General features: G+C 42.5%; 1 protein-coding gene across 1 annotated transcript; it reads right to left on the reverse strand.

Moving 5' to 3' along the window:
• Positions 1–108: 108 nt before the first annotated feature.
• gle1 (GLE1 RNA export mediator) lies at positions 109–26783 on the reverse strand. Its single transcript, XM_084313828.1, has 15 exons — positions 26632–26783; positions 26178–26429; positions 25925–26083; positions 20406–20554; positions 20228–20288; positions 13018–13272; positions 8051–8276; positions 7855–7967; positions 7533–7745; positions 6228–6418; positions 3682–3811; positions 3446–3550; positions 3265–3347; positions 3052–3115; positions 109–2515 (listed from the first exon to the last, which is right to left on the reverse strand). Exons 1-15 carry the CDS (start codon positions 26728–26730, stop codon positions 2447–2449), a joined length of 2169 nt encoding a protein of 722 aa, XP_084169954.1. The 5' UTR covers positions 26731–26783; the 3' UTR covers positions 109–2446.
• Positions 26784–27679: the final 896 nt, after the last annotated feature.

Here is a 27679-nt window from a genome sequence, read left to right on the forward strand (position 1 = left end):
ATAACCAATAATGGCTTGGATAGCAATAACAAGAGTGATATCGCTACTCTTACTAAAAGATAACAAATGAAGCAAACTGATGATGTAAAGTTTATTTTCATACTAGCTAATGATGTTATCCTGTCAGATGTTACATTGATTTCCAGGGAAACAGATTCACAGCTCTTAAATTGTATAGTTAAATTTGTCAATTTGTACACCTATATTTTCAAGATATCTTCATCTTGCAGATACTTCATCAGTATACACAAGCAATGACTCAAAACATCAAACAATTTAAAAATCTACACTATACAAAACATAAATAACATTGTATATCCATGTACAAAGTATACAACTACTTAGATTACATTGTGCCATCTATGACAGCACTTACAACATGGGCTGTCTTTTGATCTGACAAGATAGCAAGGCAGCAGGAATCCCATTCCTGACAATCTTAATAAATGAATAAAAATTTGAATGCCACAACACATTTCACATGTTATTCCGATGCCCCAGGACAGTTCATTGTGAAGATACAACCCTCAAATGTATGACATCACCGGGATGTAAAATCAGGAGCTGCTCCAGAGAATTAATGGAGCACAGACTCTGGAGCAGTCACATGGTCAATTGAGTTCTCATACAAAACGGAGTTTAATATTTTTCTATTATTGCCAACAGGTATGAACCGGAATGTAAATCTCGTTTGCGTGCAAGATCCAATACAAAACCATTTTATACCCCCACAAATTCAGTACTCAATGCATCATCTACATCCAGGTGACGATTACAAATTTGTGAGTTCCCTCAATTTCACAAATATTAACTGAACTGTCATAGGAACAACATAATTTCTTCAAATGGGCGACATTCCTATTATAAAAGCACAGCTACCTCCCCAAATAATTAACAATCCAATGAAAGCAACAAAAAAATTAAATCTTGGTATTAACTAATTCCGTGCCAACCACGAGTATAGTCGGGTTAACTCGCCATGCGTTCCGTGCCAATCACGAGTATCGTCGGGTTTTAAATCGTTATTTCTTTGATTAGCGATACCCATTCATTTTTCATCAATCCAACCTGACGTTATCATTGGGAATGGGTCTGAGCTCGCAAAGGGCAAATACCGCCACCTATCGTCTCCTGGATGGTATTGCACATCATTGGATTGGATTGGCTGGGACTGTACATCAGGAAAAAAAACTCCGGTCCGGGGTTTCCCTTCTCGGGCAAGCAGTATCGTGTTACCACATTCACTGGGGAGGCTGGGAGCAGCGTCGATTATGTGTTTTGGACTATAACGTTGGATCAATAAACACGATCAATATTTGGAATGGCGATCAGGAATTGGATTAATATTTTTGCAGAACATCTGATGTGAGGTAAGGACTCTATTTTACCAGTCTTGGGTTAATCAGATGTTCCTTTCTCCGCCATCAGAGCGTGTGTGTGCCGTTAGCGCTGACCAAGGCACGGATAATCGATTTTTCAGCCCGCTTCTCTAGCGTGCATAATGATGACACATATACTATCGATAATCTAGCATTTATTTGAAAACTATTCATAAATCAGCCGAAAAATTACAACATGTTTTGTGTATTCCACTAAAGGGCTATTATCGCGGATTTCTCTGGAATTACTAGAAATCTCCAAAACTATACTCATATTAAAAACGGTATAAAACGGAAATGTACAGATGAAAAAACAATCCGTTTCATACATGTTGACTGCAAGCAAGTCATTGATAAGCGACGGGTATATTAGACCCATAGCCATAATTTAAGATAGTTTAAGCGTTCGCAAATATCCCCGTCCTCCCATTGACTTCAGTGCTGGCACGCTAGACCTAATTTGGTCATATGGGCGTGGCTCTGAATGAGGCTAAATAAATTTTGAGCATCCTACAGCTAGGCACATGACAATAAGAGTAACAAAGTGGGGATGGGCCTGCAATGGACCTGGCTTAGCTGTAATGACTTAAGAATGATTAACTGTAAAATCTTCCATTTGTTTATTTTGCTGTAGTTATTTTGCAACTGTGTTGACTTGATTTCCATCCTGAAAAATCCATGCTAATGATATAGTCCATGATAGTCTTCTATTCAAACCAAACAAACTGAGTTTGCTGCTGCTGGTGACATAAAACACATCACTTCCTGTGTGCCGGATGATTTCGCTGGTCATGTCCCACCAGAGAACAGCAAATGTAGAAACATTCCTGTACTGGGTAGAATCACACCTGCCTTATATCAACTGGCGACAGAGAGCAAAATACAGATAATATGAGAAATGTTCCGAGGCCATTACTTTTTTTTCTTCAATTTTTTGGTGTATCGTCAGAGCATCATAGACATGAACATATCTGAACAGCTTTCTCCATGAAGCAAAGTAAACAAGGGTGATTTGAGCCTTCTGCCGTGTCCAGCACCGGATGTCATAGCAATCATGACCTCTCCACTCAGGACCTCCAGAAAGTGGAGCTCAGTTGGCCTTTAGGGGGATTGATCTGTCTGCTTCTTAATGACGTCTATGTTTGGGAGACAAATCAACATAAATTAGCGTTTTGCAAACGAACAAACTATCCTCAAGGGGAATAAAAGACTGGCTTCATATCGGCTGCTTTACGGTTTCAAAACAATGCCATATCTTACACTGGTCCTTGGAAACGTCCATTTTAACAGCTGAGAGTGGATGGAAATGGGGTCTAGACAGTAGTTACCTAGCAACTGAAAATACAGTTGAAATGGTCTGAGCTGATCAAGTGTAGGGGAATAGTGAAGATGGTACTAGTAAACCAACCAATTGGATGGAAAACAGTTCCAGTCTCCTAAGGGACCTTTACTGGATCCATACTCCATAGGTCAGAGAAATAGTTAAGAACACCTTAAATTTGTAAGATATGGTCCCAATATTTACCTAGATTTCTATGGTTAAAGAAATGGCCACATTAGGCCAAAACCTCTACATCTCAACTTGTGTTGCTCACGTGGCACATTGTGGGAAAAGAGAATTGACTAGGTTTGTCTCCCTTTGAAAGGTTGCAGATCGCAGTTAGTAACTTACCTCCAGAAACTGCCTGAGCCTCATGACCGACCCCATCTGTCCTTGGCTGGTCACTGATTCAATCCTGGGAGAGGAGCAAGTTAAGAACTGAAAAAACTACCATTGAGGGACTAAAAACGATGATTTATCCTAAATTAATATAATTGAGAATGGGGGGGGGTTATTATTTAATTCAAACACCAAGCTCATTCTAGATGCAAAGCCAACATGTACCTTGGTAAGTACTCCTCTTTGATTAGCAGGATGAGCTTCAGAAACTGCCCCTGATACTGTTTCATCAAAGCATGGCCACAGACCTGAGGGGGGGCAGAGGTCAGGACCCAATGACTTTAGAAAAACCAAGTTAACAACATGGTGGACTTAAGAGAGATGGGCATCAAGACAAATGACTCACCTCCAAAAAGTCAAACAGCAATGTTGCAGTAACATCTGCCAGCGGCTCCATGTTGAGCATTTGAGCCAGCCAGCGCCAACCGTGGTTCAACCCGTGTGGGCCAGGCTGGAGGTGGACAAGATGACCGGCATCGTTCAAGCATTCATTATTTAGATGCAACTAAGATCATGCCTTCACGGTGAAAAACATCTCAACACTGAAATAAATATACTGTAGGTATGAATGCATGTCCGTACCCCCTGCTTGGAGCCATAGGGCCACCGCAGATGGATGACGGCAGCGTAGAGCCGGATCATCCCGGACATCCTTTTCAGGAAGCTGTCCTGGCCCTCTACACCGGAGTCATCCACACGGTAGCCTAAGATTCTGTTGACACAGTGATGGGGTAGAATTTTACCAGATTATTCACGAAGGCGGAACAGTCTTTGATTAAGGATAAAGTTTACTGAGAAAATGACATGTTGCAACTAGGGATAGGTACCGAATTCGGTACTTTTAAAAAAGGTACTTGGTACTACCGAGTATCGATTCACGTGAGATCCAACGGTGCCAATTTTCGGTAATTTATACAACAAAAAAACCGCACGTTAAGCGGTTCAGCTTGTGAAAACCAAGCGTTGGCACTTTGTGTGTGTGTGCGCGAGTGCGAGAGAGAGAGAGAGAGAGCGTGTGTGTGTGCGAGCATGAGAGTAAGTTACTTACTAAGTGTAGTAAGATGACGGAGGCCCGCTAACATACGCTACACCATAGATATAATAAACATAATTATGCGCTACACTGCCCCAGAGCCTTCTAAAAATTCATTATAACTTGGCTCTGCACTGCCACTGGTCGCTGAGAGACAACTAACCCCGTCGTGAAGAACCGCCATACTCTGCCTCTGATGGGGGGATGTGATTGGAGAGTTCAGTTGACAGACACACACAGACAGTGGCTGGGTTTCCGTTAGAAAAAATTGTTGCCGGCCTCAGTGTCCGGTAGATTTCAATCTACCGTCAAATGGAGAAATTCCGGTCAGAGTTTATTGAGCTTAAAAACAATTGATAGGCAAAAGAATGACAACAAAACAAAAGAATGACATCATCAAGGCATGTAGATTTATAATATTTTTTACTTAAAACTAGGCTACTTTTGCGTATAGTCATTATATTCCAAATAAAATAAGTCCCGAGACTCCGTGCTGCTGCCGACTTTAAATCAAATAGGTGTCTGTGGGCAGTCGCCCGACATTAATAAACAGCAGTCTGTTATAATCACATTTTTATGAGCTAACGAATTCCGTTATATTGGACATTTGTATTAATTATATCAAGCGAAGAACTGAGAAATTTGGCAGAGAGAGACGGCAACATTATCGTGGGTTTGCGTGACGACTCTCTCTCTCTCTCTCCACCTCCCAATGACTTATTTGCGATGCAGAGCAGCAGATTCAGCTGTTTTCTGGCTCTATCTGGGGACCGCTCAGCAGCGCCAACAGCTGAATTGCCAATGGCTGAATTGGAGTACTGCACTGTGCCGCTGCTGCTCCGGCTCTGCAGCTGCACATGCACTCCAAACCCAGCACTAAGCTCTCGCTGACAACGTCGTTGTCATTATTAGAAGCAACGATGAAACAAATGTAATGATTGTTTCGTTCATTGCATAGGCTATTTAATTTTAGCCTATTTTAATACAATTCAAATAATCAAATTGTGCTTAGAGGGAATTATTTTCACCGGACATTAAGACTAAATTAAATATGATTAAATATGTCGGACTTCAACAGATTTTGCCGGTCAAATACCGGTAATTACCGGCTAACGGAAACGCTGGACAGTGGATCAGTCCATGCAGGCAGAGACGCTGCTCCTGCTTGCAGTTGAGATAGTGGAGAATTTCGACTTGTTGCATGTTGGCGCTGTCTCGCAGATAATAAGAATAATAAGATGAAAAGAATAATTTGATATGTGTGTGACTGACTGTGTATATATATATATATATATATATGTTGTTCTAAATAATAATAATAACTTTATTTGTATAGCACCTTTCATACAGGGGATTGCAGTTCAAAGTGCTTTACATGAGTAAGATGTAAAAAATAATAAAGTAAATACATTATTTATTTATTAAATATAAAGTTTGGATTTTTTTTATACAACTGAGGTAGGTAGATTACATTTTTAGAGACTAAAGTATAGAGAAAAAAAATGTACAGTTGGGTACCGGTATCGATTCACATGTACCGGTTCAAATGTGAAAGGTACCCATCCCTAGTTGCAACATGGAGAAACCTAGGTTACAGCAATGGCCCTAGCCTAAATCTCTGTAGAACGGCGAGCTAAAAAGTATTTATACAGGAGTAGACAAAACAAGTGGAGCATTGACATACATAATATGAGTTATAGATATGAGTTACTGAGATATCTGGAATTATAGATATGTACAGAGATATCTGGATAATGGCGTATACTGAGAAGGCTGTGTGTGAGCATATGTGTATACAAGTTGAAGGCTATGTGGAGAGAGAGAGGGGAGGGGGGTAGTGTGTGTAGATAGATATGTCTGGGAGTGAAGGATATGCGTATGTGATTGTGCATGGTGTGTTAGAAAGAGAAAAAGAGAGAAGTGTGTTGGTTGATAGATTTCCCCATCACACAACGACTACACTTGTGACTGGAACATACACTTGTGACTGGAACACACACTTGTGACTGAAACATAGTCGGAAAACAAATGCTTCATTGTATTGTAAATAACTGCATACAGAGAGCATACTGTGAAATAATCCAGTCCGACTGACCTCTGATAGTCCTCCACAGAAGTTCCGTCCTTCATAGGAGGGTAATGAGGTACTGCATACGGACACTTCTTGTGGAGGTGGGAGAGGATCAGCTCCCCCACTTTAGGGTACAGCTCCCATATTCCAGAGGCCACGGCAGCGATGGGGAAGGCAGCCTCGTGGTGAGACGCCACCTCCTCTTCTCCTTGTTTCTACACAGGGATGTTGAGGGAGTCAATCAGAGATGGGTTCATCAGAGTAGGTAAGTAATACAGCAGCACCCTTAAGTAACAAAGTGCTTCACAACCTCTTAAGATTAAAATAAAAATGTAAATAAAGAGTGCACCAGACAAATACACAAAAACATAAAACCAGACTAGAACAGATTAAGAGAATAAGCCAGTAAAACTTTATAGGAGCTTCTTAAATGTAGTGACTGAATCAGCGTTTCTGATACTTGGGAGGGTCCCAGAGTCCAGAACATTTAGTTTGCAAATGCAGGCCAACATTTTATATGACCATCGGGTGTACAAAAACATTTCTGGCTGTAAAACATGGTGTGTAATGTTGCATTTGTAGGATTTGGCTTGAAATGCTATTGTATCATCCCAATGACAGAAATGAATCATTCATGATTGTTCCAACTGTGGCTTTCTGTTACCAGCAGACAGCTTGTTGTAACAACAATTTAGATCCTTTGTAATCTGTACACTACCAAGACACTTCAACTCGTATGGAACGCAGTGAGCCACCTGATCTCCAACCTACCAAAGTCACCCCACTTCTCAGATAACACAAATCCACTTCAAGGTTCTTGACCTGGCATTCCCTGCTATGAGGGAAATGGCTCCCTCCTACCTTCGATCAATGGTCTCTAAGTAACTACACACCCTCAAGATCCCTATGCATCTTCTGGCTGCCTGAGACCCACTCCTATTTGGGCTCCTGGGGGGTAAATTGAAACAAAGCAGGTTATTCTCTGTTCTGGCTCCAAGGCGGTAGAACAAACTTACCACCCCAGTCAGGACAGCTGAAACCCGCCCAATTTTCGGCCGTCAATTTAAAAACACACTTCTTCAATCAATATCTGAATTAAATGAATGAATTATGTTGTTTTACTATACTATTATGTACTATGTTACTATACCTATACTACTACCTAATAGTCTATACTACTATGTACCATGTTACTATACTACTGCCAAATATACGAATAGTCTTTGTACACAATTTGTAAGCTGCTTTGGATAAAAGCGCCAACTAAATGACTAAATGTATGTACAGAATGTGGTTATATCATGTCTAAACGGCACCAATCAGACTCACCACAAACTTCTCGGCCAGTTTGTAACTGACAAAGTCCAGACCCTTGGGATGCTGTGAGGTGGACACAGACCTCCCACCGGATACCACGGACCGGGCAGACAGCAGCTTGTCTATCTTGTCGAAGATCTCTCTGAGCTGGGAGCCCGAGATGCTGGAGATCTGGCTGACAGGGATGGTAGCCGCTTTCTGAAGCTCCATTTTCATCTTCTTTGTCTTGAACCCAGAAAGAGATAATTACAGTTACTGTATGCAGTATATTGGTTTTATTGTGTAAATCTTAATGCACAACTCTAATTATCCGTGGAGAAAAGCATGATCCAACCTGGGGATCCTTGGTGCTATTCAGGTCCTCAAATGACTGGGCACATTGCACAGCAGCCTCCTGCAGCTCCTTGTACCATTTCAGGGTGCTGTCTTCAGGTCTCGTCTGCAGACCTGTGGAAAGGGGAGTTTCAGAACATCATCTCTTATACCGTAGCTAGGCCTTTATGCTCTTCTCATTTTTCTCCATTCCTCACCTTTTTTCCGCGCTCTCTCTTTGGCCGAGAGAGCCGCTTTCTTCATCTCCTCTTCCTGGGCCTGGAGCTCCACCTGCTTCCTGCGCTCGTCCTCCTCCTCCTCGGCCTCCTTCTTCCTCTTCTCCAGGGCCTTGGCCGTCTCCTCCTGACTCAGCCGGATCAGGGCCCTCATTTCATGGAGAGCGCGCTCTGCCACAGTCATGTCATCCACAGTAGGAAACTCGCCCTATAAAAGAGTCACACAATTGTTATACACTTTTCTTACTCAACTCTTTTTTTTGTTGATAAAACCCTTTTTCTTTTTGTATATATTTTATATATAATATAAAACACCACACAATACAATAATAATAGACATGACTTCACAGGGCAATAATAACACTAACAATAGAATCACAAAAATAATAAATATGGACGTAAAAATCTAAAATTTAATTATTTTACTGCAGACACCACAAAAGACATACCCCCCCCCACCCCCCAGGACCAACATCCCGACCCCGCTCCGCTGAATTAAGCGTGAGCGACAGTAGCAGGAACTAAAGTTGAAGGAGCAGGAACTACAGTTGAAGAGAAAAAAGGAACAACTGGAGGTGGACACTGAATTGGCTGCAACCACTGCAAGGTTGGCCGTGTTGCACTCCTCTGAAAGTAAACATTCATCTTGTGCACCTTCAAATGCAATGAATTCCTATTTTGAAAGGGAACACCACAAGGTCTTAAATCCTGTTGCAAGAGAATATCAACCTGGGACATTAACACAACGAAGTAAATTGACACAATTGTCAATACCACCAAACAAGCCTGTGGATGCGAGACCAAAGGAACGTGGTCAATGGCATAGCACTGCTACTAACCGCCAATATAACCACAACCACAAGGAACAGGAAAGCAGAATGGGAACAACTGATAATGTTCAAATCAATTCAAACCAACATGCAAACATGCTTACCATCATGGAGAGGCAAAATGAGATAACTGCTGCTCTGGTACATCAACAGCATTCCAGGTCTCTGCCACCACGAAATATCCCAACCTTTGAAGGTGACCCTCTCCAATATAGAATATTCATCAAAGCATTTGCACAAGGAGTGGAGGAAAAGGCAACAGAAGCTGATGCTTTGTATTATCTGGAGCAGTTCACAAGAGGACAGCTGCCAGCATATGGCTCCCGAGCGTGGTTACACAGTGGCAAAGGGTCTTCTTAAAGAACACTTTGGAAATCAGTACAAAATAGGAAATGCCTACATGCAAAAGGCCTTGGCATGGCAAACAATAAAATCTGAGGATGTCAAGGCACTTCAAGCCTACTCCTTATTCTTGCGTGGCTGCTGCAATGCAATGGAGGAGCTTCAGTACATGCAGGAGTTGGACATGCCCGTCAACATGAGGGCCATAATATCAAAATTGCCATTCAAGATGAGGGAGCAATGGAGGAGTACGGCTCATGGCATCATGGAACACACCCAGGAAAGAGCTCACTTCGAGGATATGACTACGTTTATGGAGCGACATGTCAGCATTCTTTCTGACCCTCTGTTTGGTGACATACAGGATCCAAATTCTGGTGTGGTTGGCACAACATCTCTCACCAGGTTTGAATCATATCCCAACAGAGTGAAAAGAAACATTGTCGCCACCACAGTAACATCTATGGACATATCTGAGAGAGCCAAGGAGCTGACATCACCAACACCAGGTACAGTGAATGCTAGGAGAGGTGGATGCCTTTGCTGTGCTCGCAGTCACTCGTTGGAGGAGTGCAAACAACTGCAGGAGAAGAGGCACAAGGAGAAAATGTACTTTCTGAGGGAAAAGGGAAATTGCTTTGCATGCTTATGTGTTGGTCACATGAGCAGAGATTGCGAAAGGCGCTTGATATGCAAAGTTTGTGGTCAAACTCACCCCACCCTGCTTCACATCAAAAGGCAACCATCTTCTCCAGAACAGTTAAAAGAACCATCCAATAATCAACCAACTTCACTGCAAACATGTGGACATACAGGGGCCGGTAAGGACCGGTGTGTATTAGCCATTCTCGCTGTGAATGTGAAAGCAGCAAACGGAAACATAGTACAAACATACGCCTTCTTAGACGCTGGTAGCTCAGCCACATTCTGCTCCGAACATCTAATGCAGAGGCTGAATATCACAGGCAGAAGAACCACCTTCCTGCTGAGCACCATGGGGCAAGAGACAGTTGTTCCAGCTTACTCCTTGACTGGGTTGGAGGTAGCCGATTTGGACAGCAATGACTTTCATGTTCTTCCGGAAGTTCTCACACAGAAGAAAATGCCAGTCACGGCTGAGAACATGGTGACACCTGAAGAACTGTCGAAATGGTCATATTTGTCCAACGTACACATCCCACGCCTAAAAGGAAAATGTCGACCTGTTGATTGGAACCAACACTCCCAAGATATTGGAACCTTGGGAGGTCATCAACAGTCACAGGAATGGCCCGTATGCTATAAGGACAGTGCTGGGATGGGTCGTTAATGGTCCACTGAATGGCAACAGTGGTGTTGTGGAGTCAGAGTTTCCCTCTGCTACAGTAAACAGGATCTCGGTGTGCAGACGGGAAGAAATGCTGGCCAATCAGGACAAACACGACTTCAAAGAAGTAGCTGTGAAGGAGAAGGAAGTGTCCAGAGAAGACCTAAGCCATCTGGAAAAATTTGAAAGTTCAGCAGTGCTTCAGGAGGAGAGGTACCGCTTGAAATTACCTTTTAACAAGGAGGTCTGTCTGCCCAACAATGTGGGAGTGACTAGGCTGGATACAGCGTTTGAAGATAGCCTCTTGAGTTGTAGGAAGATTGAGCAGAGGATCAACACCAGAGGAAGCTAAACCTCCACTCACTCTCCAAGGACCAGCATGTTTCAATGCTCATTCTCAAGCATGTACACCAGAATTGGAGACATGGTGGAAGGACTCGCACAATGTCCAAAGTGAGGAAGAAATGTTGGATCACCAACGCCCATGCAGCTGTTAAGAAGATCATCGCTGAATGCAGCTTTTGCAAACACTACAGTGACAGTGCAGTGGAGCAAAAGATGGCGGATCTTCCAGCAGACAGAATCCTTCCTGACCTACCACCTTTTACCAACACAGGGGTGGATGAAGGAAGAGGAAACAGGAAAGGAGGAGGAACAGTAAGTCGAATACCCAGGAAAGGAAGATGAGCCAGGAGTGCTAACTCGCTTCAGAGAGGAACCGGTGGCATTCATGGGTGACATTCAAGCCATTTTCCACCAGGTGAAGGTTGCTGAGGAAGGCAGTGATTTTCTGTGCTTTCTCTGGGACATGAGTAAAATGAGTTTGGCAGCTGGAGATATTGTAGTCGTCATGGACTCTTCAGCTCTTCGTGGGTCCTGGCCACTTGGCAGGGTTCTGGAGGTCTTTCCAGACGAACAAGGTCTGGTGCGTTCTGTAAAATTGCAGACTAAAAGTAGCACCATTGTAAGGCCAGTGACAACTGTGTTTGGTTCATGAAGTGTAGATGCACTTAATCCATAACATGTTTTGGCTCTTATTTGTTTCGTTTATTTATTTTTGAATTGTTATGTCTGCCTGCCTTAACAATTAGGGGCCGGTGTGTAACGGTTCTTTTATTTAAGCGTCAGGTACACCTGTATGAGGAGGAGTTTTGACCCGGAAAGGGCAATGGTTTTTGACCGCACGCACGCACGAACACGCCACAGGGCGAAATGTTTGTAGGCAATTAGGTATTGTATTCATTATTATTTTATCAGTTTATGAAGACATTCTGTTTGCACGGTGAAGCAAATAAATATCATTTTCCAAGTAAAGCTGCCTGCATTGTATCATTGGGACAAGGACTGTTTGGTATCAGATCAGACAAGTTAGAACGGCGCGTCAGCCAAATCCATCTACGGGATCAAAATGCTCAGTAGCTCCGTATAAGACGGGAGCTCCTTTAATAAACATATTTATACTTTAGACCGTATTTTAGTATGAATATGTGAATGAAAAAGTAAAACGTTCCTACATCCTGAACGATAGATAATTGATGTTGAATGGGCCATAGTAATGTCAATTTAGCAATACAATTTAAAAAGTTATAGCCCTGCAAAGAAGGGGAACTTCTCCATAGACAAATAGAGCTGGCAGAGGATGGTATAAGGATGTACATAAGCGTGGCAGTGAAAGGGTTAAGTGTGTTTCTCAGAGTGAGTGGAACTGAGCAACCTGTTAAGTGTGTTTATTAGAGTGAGTGGAACTGAGCAACCTGTTGACTTTGAGTGTGTTTTTGCTCTGAGCGAAGCGGAGACACTGACATACTTAACCCACTGTATGCTGGCTGCTTGATTTTATTATGAATTATTTATTTATAAAAAAAAAAAAAAAAAAAAAAAAAAAAATTGGGCTTTCTGTATTTTTCACCCATCCCAATTTAGTCGTTATGCCAATCCCCTTCCTGCCCCACTGTCGGCCTGGGGAGGGTGTAGAACTACCACATTCCTCATCCGATACATGTGGAGTCGCCAGCCGCTTCTTTTCACCTGACAGCGAGGAGAACGTAACGCGTGGGGAGGTTCACGCCATTTCCCCCAGATCCCCTCCCTGACAGACCAGTAGGAGTCACAGTTTACAACGACCAGGACACACCCCACCGGCTTCCCACCCGCTAACACTGCCAATTGTGTTAGTAGGGACGACTAACCAAGCCGGAGGAACCGCCGACAGCTGGATTCGATCCCAGAGTCGCGGTGGTAGGCGAGTGCTTAGTCCACTGCACTACCCAGCCGCACCTTGGGCTACTTGATTTTTAACAATCCTATCATGGGATGACCCATTACATTTACACCAGCATGGTCCGTGGCTTGGCACCGGCCACCGCAAATTTGGCCCTGCACTTTCTTTTGGGGGGGGGCCTCCAAAAGGTTCCCGAAATGTACTGTATAAAACATTTGATACTAGGGCTATTGAGAGGGATAGAACTGACCTCGGCTGTTGTGCGCACAACCTCCGACATCTGGGAGCACAGCTGGTTGCCACGGGTGATGTAGGATGTCAGGTCGGGGGCGGGGCCCGTCTTGGTTTGCGTGGTGGGTTCCAGGAGCTGGTTGAGTTGCAGGATCTCTTCCTGGATGGTGTTGAGGTTACGCAGCCTCTCCCTGCCCTCCAGCAGCCTCTGCCTCTCCAAGTCCGCCTCCCGCATGCGCTGCTGCTCCGCCTCCCTCAGACGCAGGTTCAGGATCTGAGGGGTGAAAGGTTCAATATTAGTCCAGTCATTATATGAAAAAACCTAGGACAAATTGCAACAGTAGCAAACTCAACTGATTTTGTATCCTCATTATGTCCTTAGTGAGGGAAAAAAAGTCCCAAGGAATCCCATCATGGGAAAGTTTTGAAAACGACCTTTATATATTCATATCGAAAAATGCCTGTTATAACATAGTGGTGAAAATTTTACTTTTAGATATCACTATAAAAACTCACAAGCTGATTACACACACACAAGAAAAAAAGTCAATCACAACTTCATTGAATTATTCTGTTTACTCATGCAAATCACACATTATCTTATTTGATATGCACCAATTAGCATACACGCCAGAACTAATCAAAACATTTGATAAAGACATTTTTTTCTTCTTGGAATATTAGTAGATGGGCTCTGTGGAGCTCAGTCCACGAGGATGGGGCTCAAGGGTTTATGTCCGTGGGGATAGGTCCATGGAGATGGGGTTTTTTATAATAGGCGGAAACTACATATTTGTACAGCATGCAAAACACTACACGATTCTTGCACAAAACTACATGGGCTTAACATAAATTTGGTATGTCTGTATAGGGGAGGCTTGTAGGTACCCATGTAACCCATTTCCATTAACATATATTGAGGTAGAAGGCCAAGGGACCATTTGAAAAATGGTGATGGCCATATTTCCCTCCCCAAAAAATCGTCTTCACTTTGAATAATTAGGTATGTAGCCCCCTTTCCAATGAGGTAACATGACATGGTTGGTCTCATTGGAAACCCGAGATTGTCTAGAATCAAATGGTATCTTTTGGTACCTCAAAATTTGAACGCGTCACAATCTCTGAAAGACAGTGTCGTCAGTGATCCTGCCAGCAATCAAGTACATTGAAAAAAAACACATTTCCCATGATGGGATTCCTTGGGACTTTTTTTCTCTCACTAAAGACATTGAGGATACAAAATCAGTTGAGTTTGCTAATGTTGCAATTTGTCCTAGGTTTAGCCTAATTCTGGCCTATAATGACTGGACTATAGGGGTAACAAAACATTGAAAAAAAACACATTTCCCATGATGGGATTCCTTGGGACTTTTTTTCTCTCACTAAAGACATATTGAGGATACAAAATCAGTTGAGTTTGCTAATGTTGCAATTTGTCCTAGGTTTAGCCTAATTCTGGCCTATAATGACTGGACTATATGCCTTCCGGGGTATTTACCGTTTCTATAAGGGGCATTTTTACGCATTAGCTCATTTTAGTGGGCTTTTTTAATTTTTTACATTAGAGATAATTTAATGAAAAACCTTTTTAAAAAGGTTAAAAACCGTTTCATCACTGTGGCATGGAGATAAGTGGTTTAAGCTGCCACGTTTGCTCTGGGTGAAGCTAATTCGTTTTGATTTCCCCCAAAGGGATCAATAAAGGAATATCATAATCAATGTGCACAGGTTCAATTTGCCATCCTCACACACGCATTGAAGAGCCTTTGTTGTGACAACATCATCATGGTGAAGGAGGCAATTCCCAACCTACATTGGAAAGCGCTTTGAGTGTCTAGAAAAGCACTATATAAATGCAAATTCATTCATCATCTGCCGACTTGTAACATCTTGCCAATTGCCATCCCCTTCAATAAAGTAGTCTGCTGTTTTCACCATCAACACCTGTGTCGGAGAGGTCCTCAGATGGTGGCGTGTGGCAGGGTCAATGGTACCAACAATGTTATGCTAGCATGTCAGGAAGGGGGCTAAATAATACTTTCATACATCACACCAGTCTTGTCCTCCCTACTGGCTTCCTATTCAAGCCAGATCTGACTGAGTGCTACTCCTCACTTACAACATTTTAAATGGGCTCGCACCGCACTATCTATCCGATCTCATCTCACGATACAATCTTTCAAAATGTTCTTATGTACCCCAGCTGCTATTGCATGTACATATGCGTTTCATTACACGTATATGTACATACTTACCAACTGTTTCACCTGTTTTTTTTTCTGCAGGCCCGACAGAGAGGAAGGTTGGGAGAAGACATGGGGGGAAGACACCGGGACATGGGGAGTCGAACCCGGGACACACGCGTTGCACTGCAGCGCAGCTATGTGGTGCACCACCCTGGCGCCCCCGTTTCGCCTATTTTATAGCAACACTACTATCACAGACATCTAAGAAGGGAGATCCCCCCTTGAACGGACCTTCTAAGGTTTCTCCCCTCCACATGGTGCTTTTTTCCTATTGCTAAGTTTTTAGTGAGTATTTCCTTACCTTCGCGTGGGGTATGTCTGGGAGTGTTGCATTTATTAATTTTACATTTTATAGGGTGGAAATTGCCTCCTTCACCACCACTGGTAGCACCCAACCTTGGGCTATGCAGGCTCAATGGCTGCCATACACTGGCACCAGGCACACATCACACTACACAATGGTTGGCCGGCTCAGGAGACAGGGATTGATATCAGCCAATTAACACTTTGAGCGCCACGCCATTTTCCTTTTTACCCCCTTGAATGCCACGGTCCACTCCCAATGTTAACGTTAATATCGCCTAATCTATGTTTTAAATTATGGCTGTGTGTCTAATCTGCCCGTCGCTTATCAAAGAATCATTTTCCAGTCAGTGTTGTCAAGGCAGATTGGTTTTTTATCGCTTCATTTCCATTTGAGAGCATTTTGAAAAGCACCCGTTTTCAGGTGAAAAACATATTCTATGATAATCGCCTTTTACTGGAATATTCCAGAACGTTGATATTTGTCGGCCTATTTATGAATCATTTTCAAATAAACGCTAGATGATCAATAGTATACGTGCACGCACGCACGTACGTTCGAGCCGCGCGCTGATAATAGCTGCTTTCATTTCCTCATGGATTTTACAGTGAAACAGCTAGAGCACATATCACAAAAAAGCTTATATCTCCTCGAAAACGAGTCTGCTTATCTTAACACTGATAACAGATTCCTTACACGACATCAGATGGTATCCAAATGGTATATTCCAATTCCTGATCACCATTCGAAAAAATCGATAAGTATATTGATCCAACGTGTGTACAGTATAACCCATGCTCGCTGCGGCTCAGAGGATCCAGAATAAACTCTGGTAACTCCGGCTGCATCAGTGGACTGGAAAATGTGGACTGGAATATTTTTTTTCCCCCATCCATTTTCATTGAGTTCATTCCAAAAGGGTGATTTACCATCTGGGAGACGATAGGGGGCGCTTTTTTCACATCTGATCGCCGGCGGCCCCTGGGTAGGCTAGGGTAGGCTCGCGTGATGCAATATGATTTCAGATCGCTAAAAAGAAAAGAAGAAAGTCAGAGAAAAGCTGTGACGTGGCTTTCAACGTAACTATCGTAAACACGAGTTTAGCCGTGAGTGGCGCTCAAAGTGTTAGGAAGGGATGATTAGGTCGGTGGTCTTGATGTCAGAGACCTGATTGGGAATTTGGCCAGGAATGTCAGGGAACTCCCTACTCTTTGCGATTGGCGTCCTGGGTTCTTTAACGACCGAGATTCAGTCAGGACCTCGGTTTAGCATCTCATCCGAAGGATACCAAATCACAGCATTCATTTTTCTATGGCTTTCTTCAAGGTCTTGGTGTCTTAATGTGGTATTTTGGAGATTAATGGAAGTGAAGGAGGAAGGAGCCGGACACCTGGGAGGAATGGTGGTGTTGACAGTAAAATAAACAGGAACAGCAGTGATTGCTAGCTTTCTTATTGCACTTACATAAGAGGTAAGACTGCCGAAACCTGACTACTGTTCTACTAAAGTGAAATATCCCTTTAACACTTACTGGGAAGTTGTTGGCGGTGATAATAAAACTATTCCTGCAAATAGCATGTCAGAAACAGCTCTTAGTTTGTTGTACTGAACAACTTAAGACAGGGCTGAACAGTGAGAGATATGTTGCACGTGCTACGGCAACATCGGTCTGTGCGATGATTGGATTTACTTCAGTAGCACCCGTGCGATAGGCATTCGGTTCATATCGATACTCTTATTTTGAAAATCCTGTGGCAAGTCTCATCTCCGCCCAAGCGCAGCTCCAGCCATAATATGGCTCCGGCAGCTAGCAACGTTCGATTCATATCGATATTCTTATTTTGAAAATCCCGTGGAGTCGTATCCTCTCGGCTTCACAGCAGTAGCGTCTGGAACGTGGACATTGAAACAGAGCAAGGCTAGTGTGCCTATTTTGCGAACCCAAAACAAATCCCTGCTGTTTTATTCCGCAACGGGTCAAATGCATCTAACATGCTTTGCAATCCTCGCCATTCCTTTATGACCACGTCGTGTTAAAGACCGAAATGAACGTTACGTTAGCGTAAGCTAACAACAAGCTAACCCTGTGAGGTAACCCTGTGAGGCAGAGTGAGGACTGGGGAAGGGATGGGGGGGGCAGGCATTCTCCCTTCCGTGTGTGTGCGTTTGAAAAGATCAGATGAAGTCAGACGAGTATATTATATTGATAGTAAATGTACTGAGGGTGGACAGATAATGTTACAATACATAAATGTATTCATGATCATCATGCAACATAAAACAATTGCAGGAACGGTTTGGGAGAGGAAGGGGTTTTAGGTTGCGTGTTGTGAGTTCCAAAAAAATTTAAAGTTTAAAGCTCAATATATCAAAACGTGGCACTTTACAGTGAACAGGAGGTCTATTTGTATTAAAAACAGATTGTTTTTCCTTTAAAAGTCTGGAAGAGGTAATTTTCTTTTTCAAATTATATTTTCGTTAGCTTTTTTGAGTTGATCTAAATGTTACTGAAATGGGCTGATATTATCGTCTCATATTGATTGCAGGCACCTGTATCGTGGCAGATATCGGCAAATATCGTATCGTTGTCCAAAGAATCGATATCGTATCGTGATGAAACTGGCGATTCCCATCCCACCCCTAGTAGAGTCCATACATCCAACACCAAATCCCATAATTCCTTACACGTAACGTGTCTGGCTGTGTGCTCAATGCTCTAAAGACAGTGGAGATGGTTGTGGATTTCAGGAAAACCCCAGCCCCACTCCCCCCCATCACCATCACCCAGAGAGACTCCCCCATTGACTCTGTGGAGTCCTTCCGCTTCCTGGGAAACCATCGTCTCCCAGGACCTCAAATGGGAGCTGACCATCAGCTCCATCACCAAAAAAGCACAACAGAGGATGTACTTCCTGCAGCAGCTGAGGAAGTTCAAACTCAGACGGTGATGGTGCAATTCTACACCACCATCATTGAGTCCATTATCACCTCCTCTATCACCATGCTGCCGCTACTGCCAAGGACAAGGGCAGACTGTAGCGTCTGAGTCACTCCACTAAGAAGGTGATTAGCTGCAATCCGTCATCTCTCCAGGACTTGTATGCCTCCAAGGTCCTGAGGCGTGCAGGTAAGATTGTGGCTGACCGGCCTGGACACAAACTCTTTGAAGCACTCCCCTCTGGCAGAAGGCTGTGGTTCATCAGGACCAAAAAAACCTCACGCCACAAGAAACAGCTTCATTGTGTCTGCAGCAGGCCTCAACAACAACACGGTCCCTTACCCCCGTCCCCCATAGACACTACAAGTAACATTAACAGCCACAAAGTCTAATTGCTAACCCGTGCACATTCCCTGATCAATGTCTTGCACACTCCTGCACAAACTGTACAGCATTTTCATTAAGGAAAAAGACAGATGGCACATTTTTTCACTCTTGTAAATATTTCAATTTTATACGTTTTGACCGACTACTTTCTTACTTTCTGTTTATTGTATGCACCAACATACCAAAACAATTTCCTTGTATTGTGCAAACGTAATTGCCAATAAATCAGATTATTGTACAAAGCAAAAGAGAATGCCGTTGCTTATCAATGGAATGATAAGGCAGCAGTCACTATAAGACAAGGTATTGCCATTTTTAAACTAAATTAACACTAACTAAATGTGTGCAAAAGTGTTTAGTTTTTGGATATGTGAGATTATGTGCAAAATAAAGCAGCAATGTTTTTGTTGGTGAATTGTGTGGGAACACCCTCAACAGAAACCCAATAATATGGTGCTTTGTTCCCCGTGAAGAGTTGCAATGACACACACTAGCATAACACAACAGTACAACTGCCAAGCACTGACACCCAATAAGATAACATCTCGTAGCCATGTAACTTGATGCGTGGGGTGGCACAGCAGTAATGCTGCATTCACATGGATTCAGGGAGATGGTTTGGCAGTAACAGCACTTTTGGGACGGCACAGGATAGAGAAAAGAAAAACATAACAGAAAGGAAGGATGTCATGTTGCCATGGTGATGTCAGCTTTTTTTGGTGCAAAATCTCAGTAAGATTTCAAGCTCTGATCATATTATAAATCTAGGTGTTGTTGCACCAAAGGTATTAGCTCCATGTTTTCTTCATGTACATGGTAGTTACGTAGCATCCGATTGTCAAGTCCCGTCACAGAGGATGGCAATGCCGTCTACAGTTACCGGTATTCTCTGCTGGCCTCACCTAATTTTACCGTCTTGCTCTCGTCCACCAATTATATCCGGTTTGCCGTCTGCCTGAATCCATGTGAATGCAGCACAAGTGTTATTCATGCTCGTTAACAGAGTGCCTATTGCCGTTTGATTAGCAGTAAAACTGCTCTTCTTAATTCTTAATGTCACATCAGTTGCTTGTGAATATTTTGGGGCTGTGCTTCAAAGTTGGCACTGTGTGCTTGAGTGAAGAGCTTGGTATATAATTTAGTTTTTCCAAAAGGCAAAATGGTCAGTTGTACCAATTTAATCTACGTGGGAAATTAAGGGGGAACAATCTCATTTGTTAAATGTTCAATTGCAAAAGGTAGGCTTTTATGGGGCAAGTCATTTAGATTTGACCATTAAGCTGCAGTCTCATCTCATTTACATTAGTGTCTCTAGTATCTTAATTGCAAAGATGTGTCAGAATCCTGATTATACCTTCATTCTGTGTCTGTACTCCTCTTTCAGCTTCTCTTGGCGCCCAATGCTCTCTTTAGTCCTACCATGGCCAAAAAAAATAACGCATATTGATATCAAGTCAAATGTAACATTGTCAGAAATAGTACCTAAACATTTGACATGCACGTTACTGAAATGATTGATCAGTTTTTCCTACTCTCTGTCCAACATGTCTCTCATGCTCTGGTGCTCCCGTCGTTGCTTCAGCTCCATTAACTCCTCAAAGCGCTTCAGCTGCTCCGACTCCTGGCTCGCCACGGAGGCCACCAGACGTTCCTGCATCTCCTGCCTTAGACTCAGCTCCATCTGCATCAACAGACCCGTGTTATTAGATCAATGAGGTGTTAAAGCGGTTTGCTGTTAAAAAAAGGGGACCACCACCCATTTTACGAATTCATACATGTTATTCCTCTGGTCTAAGACGGTCCAAAAATATTAGTGAACATGAACAACTCTCCAAAAACTATGACATCAGGGCAATTCCAGCGTTGTGGATGTTACATTCAGAGAGAACATTGGAAACTTAACTTAACATTGACAAGGCATCGATTTGAATTGGAAGTATAATTTATACATTTTAGTTACACTTATTGAGATAAAGATGAGCCTGCCCTGCAGTAAGAAATGTTTTGTTTGACCTTTTGGATTTTGAGATAGGTGACAAAATACACAGCGTTATGGATGTTAGGGAAATTGACAAGCTTTTCGGATTCACTGAACACATGATGAAAACTGTGAATATCTTTTTCAAAGAATAACATGTTTACTATCACTTTGTAGGGAAGGGTTTGAGGTACCCAAAAAGCACATTCAGGAAAACCTGGAATTTCCTCTCAAGGAATGAATCACAAAAAAGTGCCGTTATGGATGTTACATTTTTGCGTTTTGCCAGGAAATGCTTCTTCTTCTTTAGAATTTCCGGCAGTGTAGACTCATCGTGGGCGTATTACTCATAGATATCTATATATCTATGGTATTACTGCCCTCCGCAATTCTTTTGATGAGCTCTTCTTCTTCTTCTTTTGAATTTCCCGCAGGCGTATTACTGCCCTCCTCAGTTCTTATACTACGCTAGTGGTGTGCCATAGTTAGGCCTCTGGTAAACCAACTTTTGATCGTTTACCCTCTTCTTCTTCTCATCTTCAAAACACACTATCTCCTTCTTCTCTGCTCCTCTTGCCTGTCCAATACTAATAAATACAATAACGCTATATCCTCTGGTACAACTCTGAAGCATGCAGAAATGTCAGCACTGCCTCTGTGATCAGCTGGTGGTTCTCATTATCCATGCCAAAGAAAGATTTAAGAGAGAAGGAAGAGACTCCCAACTCTACCAGACTTTTATAGAAGATTTCCCTCTTTCCTATATCCTTCACATTTTAGGAAGACATGCCCGACAGTTTCAGTCTCTCCACATTCACACCCCCATCTGGATGTTTTCCCACAATGCACAAGGTACTGTTCAACCCACAGTGTCCCAGCCTCAATCTACACATCTTCACCCTATCACTCCTCAACCCATATCCATCCACCTTGATTTTGACCCGAGGCTGCAGAGAAATAGTGCCTTCCCTTGGTCCCCCTTTCCCACTCAGCCTGCCACTCCGCCTCAACTCCTTTCTTTATCTTCTCTCTGAGTTCTACTCTTCCCATTGAGATGCCTCTCTCTTCCTCCCTTCCCAGGCTCTGTTTGGCAAGGGAGTCAGCCATCTCATTTCCCGCAATCCCAGCGTGCCCCGGGACCCAACATAACTCCACTGACCAGCCTGCCTTCGCAATCCTATATAAAACCAACATTATTTCCTGAATGAGATCAGGGCGAGCTTTAGACCCACCTGCACTCAGAGCCATCAGTGCAGCAGCCGAGTCAGAGCATATAATCACCTGGCTTGGTCCCACTTCCTCCACCCACCACAATGCCCAGAGGATGGCAAGCAACTCTGTCACAAATACAGAGCTGCCATCAGATATTCTTTGTCCCTTACCGATCCCTAACCAAGGCACACACCACCCAAAGCCTGCCCTCCCACTTTCAGGATCCACAGAGCCATCAGTGAAAACCTCCAGAGACCCTGATTCCAGAAGGAACCTCTGAGAGAATTGTTGAATATATATATATAGAACACAAATGTTCTAGACTGTTCGATTATGACATCATAAATGTTATAGAACGTTCTATTATGACATCATACTGTGACATCACAAATGTTCTAGAATGTTCTATTATGACATCATACTGTGACATCACAAAAATCCAAAAAGAAAGGTTGTCTTAAATAGTTTCAAAATATCAGTCACTTCTGAAAATAATTACAAAAAGTTTTTGGAAAATAGCTCTTTATTTGATTAACACTTTGGGTGCCATGGGTTAAATTCATGATATACCATAGATTGCCAGCTCTATTTGTCTATGGAGAAGTACCCCTTCTTTGCATGGCTATAACTTTTTAAATTCTATTGCTACATTGCCATTATTAGGGCCCATTCAAAGTCCTATATGTATTGTTCATTGTGTAGCAACGTTAAACTTTTTCATTCACATATTCATACTAAAGTATGGTCTAATGTATAAGTATGTTTTCATCTCTTTCTGCAGCTTTCTCCAGAACGTGATATATAGCCCCAAATGCATTATATTGATGATGCAATACAGTTTTATGGCAATCGGCGCGATATAAAAAATTCCAACTAGACGTACTTCTAGAAGTTACTACACGTCATCTGATGTTGACCGGATGGGCTAGGGGGCGTTTATAATTCCGTGGGCAGCGTTATACCAATCATCTAATGTGGGTCAAATGTTGATCATAGCAGTTAGTATCGAAGACGGTAATTTTACACGCTAAAACTCACCCCAGTCTCCTCGCGCCGTTGGGCGATCAGCGTAGAGTAGAAATTTTACCATTATGGGATGTCGATTTACCCGGTCCATTTCCAGGTTGTATAATGGTATATACGTCCAAATCATGTTGTTTATCGAGTTATTGGCAATGGATCGCTATATATTGTGACGAGCCAGAGTGCCGGGAGCCAAACCGAGTGCCCGGAAGTAATATGGCCGACCAGCACAACCTCCACAGCACTTCCCGTTTGGCGATTGCGCCGATCGGCCACCAGATGGCGCTCCTGAACCGCCAGAGAGCTCAGTGGGTCCTCCTGGTGGATCTCAGGCCAGCGGAGGGGAAATATGAATCCGATCAGATTTTTGAAATATTGATATTAAAGACGCTGTAAAGCGTCCTTCGGCAACTTGAGCATGGCCGGGAAGGACGCTGTAACACGTCTTCTGGCAGTTAAAGTGTTATCATAAAAAATGTGTTTTATATACAGAGAACAGCAATATTAATATCGGTTAAATCAGAAAATGAGTTTTGGAGCAATTCCATGAAAATGTCAACCTCACCATGAAAAAGAAAGTTATAAAAAATCAAGTCCAATTCACTCTGCCTGGACTGGTTCAGAGAAATGGTATCTCCCTCCATTATCCATGTGAGGGTTGAGGTGTTCACGAATCTGATCAAAACTGACCCAGGACTTGTCCTCTTTGGTTGGAAGTGCAGCGGTAAGCCTCCATAAGGGCTTGCGTCCACCTGACTCATATTTATGACCGCACGCGTCTTTTTTAAATGTATTCCAATGGGGAGGGGCCGTATGGGGAGGGGCCGTATGGGGAGGGGCCGTATGGGGAGGGGCCGTATGCGGCCGCCTATAGGAAGTGCGCTGCAGTCGGCTTCTTTTTTCAGCGCCTTTCAGCTTTATTGTGCGGCCGCACCAGCGTTTAAAGTTTAAACTCGCTGAACTTTTTTTCTCACCGCATGCGCCCGCCCCAGTACTACCGGGCGCACTGCCAGCGTTTTTCAGGTGAAAATGTGAGATAGGTGGACCCGGGCCCTAAGGGACATGGACATGTGGCATTTCTGAACCCTCTGCTTGACTCCTTCTCTTATGGTCACTGCATCCTTCATTTCTGGGGCCTGTCTTGAAATGTCGTCCCTGGAATAATACTCATTTACTTTCCGTTTGGTTTCATTTGGGGTTTCTGTGTTTTTTGGGGTGGGTTTCTTGTCACGATACTCTGCAAAACAATAACAAATACACATGTAGGCTGAGCAGACGCAAGGGGGAGATGGCCGACAGCAGCCGATTAGCAGTAGGCTAACGTGGACACTGCTCTGCCTAGACCAACAATGTGTGAAAAAGTTGTCTGGAAATATGTTGGATTTTAATCAAACAAGGAGTCATAAAATACTTCTGATTTAAATCAAACAAAGGGGTCATAATCGGACTTAACACACATTTTTGATAGTGTTTTTTGTCTATTTCAGACGTGTAACATCCATAACGGCACTTTTTTGTGATTCATTCCTTGAGGAAATGCCAGGTTTTCCTCTATGTGCTTTTTGGGTACCTCAAACCCTTCCCTACAAAGTGATAGTAAACATGTTATTCTTTGAAAAAGATATTCACAGAGTTTTCATCATGTGTTCAGTGAGTCCGAAAAGCTTGTCAATTTCCGTAACATCCATAACGCTGTGTATTTTGTCACCCATCTCAAAATCCAAAAGGTCAAAACATTTCTTATTGCAGGCTCATCTTTATCTCAATAAGTGTAACTAAAATGTGTAAATTATACTTCAAACAAAGGGGTCATAATCGGACATAACAACACACATTCGCAATGTAACAGCCGTCACTTGCAATGTAACATCCATAACGGTAACATCCATAACACTTGTAAAGAATACAAAAAATAAGACCAGAATGACTAATTGTTGCTAATATGTCATCTTTATAAAAGTTAGCTTTGCTTAGGAAGTTTGGTTGACATTGCATTCCATTCCAGACAACTTTTCCTGGAAAACGTTATGGATGTTACATTCATAAAAGGGCATTATAACAGCATGCTTCACCTGCCAATGGAAAGACACAAATTACATAATTGATTCACATATTGATACAACAGCCCTTCATGACCAAAGGTGAGGTTAGAAAAATATCTGTTGATTTTTTTTGCCATTCTGACCATTCAGAAAGTCATACAATTAGGTTAATCGGGGAAAAAAAAAAAAAAAAAAATTACATCATTGTGTCTCCTCCTGTAGTGTGAAAAAACATGCACTCTCATAAATATTACGATCAAATCTATTTTGTACTTCAAAATATAGACCTTGATGATACATTTGAAATTGGTTTGGTTATGATCATGTTATTTTAATTTTTTCATGGTGAGGTTGACATTTGCATGGAATTGCCCATCACTAAAATGTGTGATGTCATTACGAGTATACAGGTACAGTTTCTGTGAACCGAGACCACTACTACAGAATAAAGCTCATTTGGGTATGAAAAAGAAAACATTCCGTGGGTCCACAATTTGTCTCGCATTTATAGTCAATGGAGCTGGAGCAGCTTCAGACCTCACAAGTTTGAGTCTTACTCTTTACTTCATTATTGATTTAACTTTCCTAGGCCATGGAAATAACATTGGAATTCTTAATTTGGGTGGTGTTCCTCTTTAAATGGTATTCTGCACTGTGTGAACCACATTCCAAACAATTTTAAATAGTACAGGTTACCTTTAACCCTCTAAAGTTGCTACCTGCTAGCTCTGAGTAATCGTTTAACCTATAATGTAAATATGTGATGATGCTGTTGTAGAGTTTTGACATGTTCTACCTTGGCCTTGGCACGGTGTTTCTCCTCACAGATGAGGATGCATCCTGCCATCTGGGTGGCTCTAGGAGAGAGCAGAGAGATGGCTGGTGGGAGAGTTGGGCTGGAGACGGGGCTGAGATCCTGGTCTGGATCTTCTGTGTTCTTCTCATCGCCGACAATCTACAGAACGCAGGCATGATATGAAGAAAACAATTAATAATTCAGCGACCAAACACATTTTCAGAGCAGTGCAGAATGAATGGGAGAGCCATACCTGCTCACTGTCAGACTTTGAAACGTTCGCGAGTTGTGGAGATGAAAGGGCAGCGTGTTGGTTACGGTGGACGTTGGATGTGATGGACGTTGGAGACGAAAGTGGGATTTCATCACATAGGCCAGGACTGGAGTCACGTAAGACTGAACCCAAAGAGCAGGTCTTCTGAATGGGTCGAGGACTAAGTCTTTTCAAGATGAGCCCAGAGAGTGGTGACAAGCTGGGGGCCTCGTTGCACCCTGCCAAAACATCCTGTGGGGGAAACGTTTGAATGAAATCTATAACTGTGGTAGTTCGGCTAACTAGCTTACTTGTTGTTTTACATTCACTGGCTAACTAACGTTTGAGTTTTGCAAGTCACCTGGAGTATATCAATGATTTTGCAAGGTAGCAATCACTAGCTATTTAAACTGACTAGCTAATGTCGGCTAACAAGTTAATCTACTTAACTTACCTCGCCCTTTTCCATCCAGTCTGGGTGATATTTAAGTCTCCCCTTTGCTGAGTTTTTCAAGGCCTCTAGTGTTTCCCATCGTAGACTTTCAGCAGGCATAACGACGGTTAACAAAACTTTTTTTTAGAGACAACTAAAGCGGCTAGCTGACTTTCGCCTCTTCTGGTGGTCTGAGCGGGGTTTCATTTATTACAATCCGTCTAGGAACGTTTTGCCTGACTGCAGGTTGTTGTAGTTCCGTCTGTACTCCTTCCTTCCTACTAGCAGAGTAGGCGAGTCAATATATGGTTTAACCCCAAAAAAATTTATACAAAAGGTTTTTCAATGGATTCTGGTAGTATTGGGCGTGCTAAATAACATACTAAAAGTCGACCAAAATCGACCCCTCCGAAAGCCGTCATTTCCAAGATGGCGTCCCAGATGGCGCCGGGGGGCGATTAAGGGGAGACACTGCAGGTGAATAGGGTAAAATAATTAACTAATAGATATCACAATGAAACTTCCCCAGTTGATTACTTATATTAAGACAAGACTGTTTTGTATTACAAGTTTTCTGAAATTGTATGTTTAAATATGCAAATGAGGCATGATCTACTTAAATATGCACTAATTTGCATATAATTCCAGGACAGAAATCTGAACATTGGATAAAGCCATTTTCAAAATTATAGTTTCATTTAGTTGACATATTAGAGCCAAAGGTTATTACAGAGGGGATTTTGGATATCTCTTTTTATCACTCCATAAATCAGAAAATACTCCATTCAGTCAATTTTTATGGTAAAATTCCATATTTCGCCATGTTTTTAGGAATAAAATGTGATATAAATCAGGGTATGAATGCGATATCAACAAACCCTTCTGTAAATACCTTCAGAACATAGATATGAATAGAACTGGAAGGTTTGGTGTATGTGAGTGCTACTGAAGTGGAGATTTCTGGCTCAGAGTATGAGGAAAAACTCTTAAAACTCATTTTTGGGAAAACGCCTTCAAAGTTCTGTATTGTAAAATGCCATACTTTTTTTTTAAACAGATATTTACAAAC

The sequence above is a fragment of the Notolepis coatsorum genome (genome assembly GCF_963971535.1).
Source record: "Notolepis coatsorum genome assembly, chromosome: 1".
Lineage (NCBI taxonomy): Eukaryota > Metazoa > Chordata > Actinopteri > Aulopiformes > Paralepididae > Notolepis > Notolepis coatsorum.

Coding starts and splice junctions, on each gene's coding strand:
- gle1 (XM_084313828.1), bottom strand. CDS start 26,730: ATGCCTGCTGAAAGTCTACGATGGGAAACACTAGAGGCCTTGAAAAAC. Junction 20,289..20,405: donor AGAGACATGTTGGACAGAGA/GTAGGAAAAACT, acceptor TGGCCATGGTAG/GACTAAAGAGAGCATTGGGC. Junction 6,419..7,532: donor AACTGGCCGAGAAGTTTGTG/GTGAGTCTGATT, acceptor ATCCCTGTGTAG/AAACAAGGAGAAGAGGAGGT.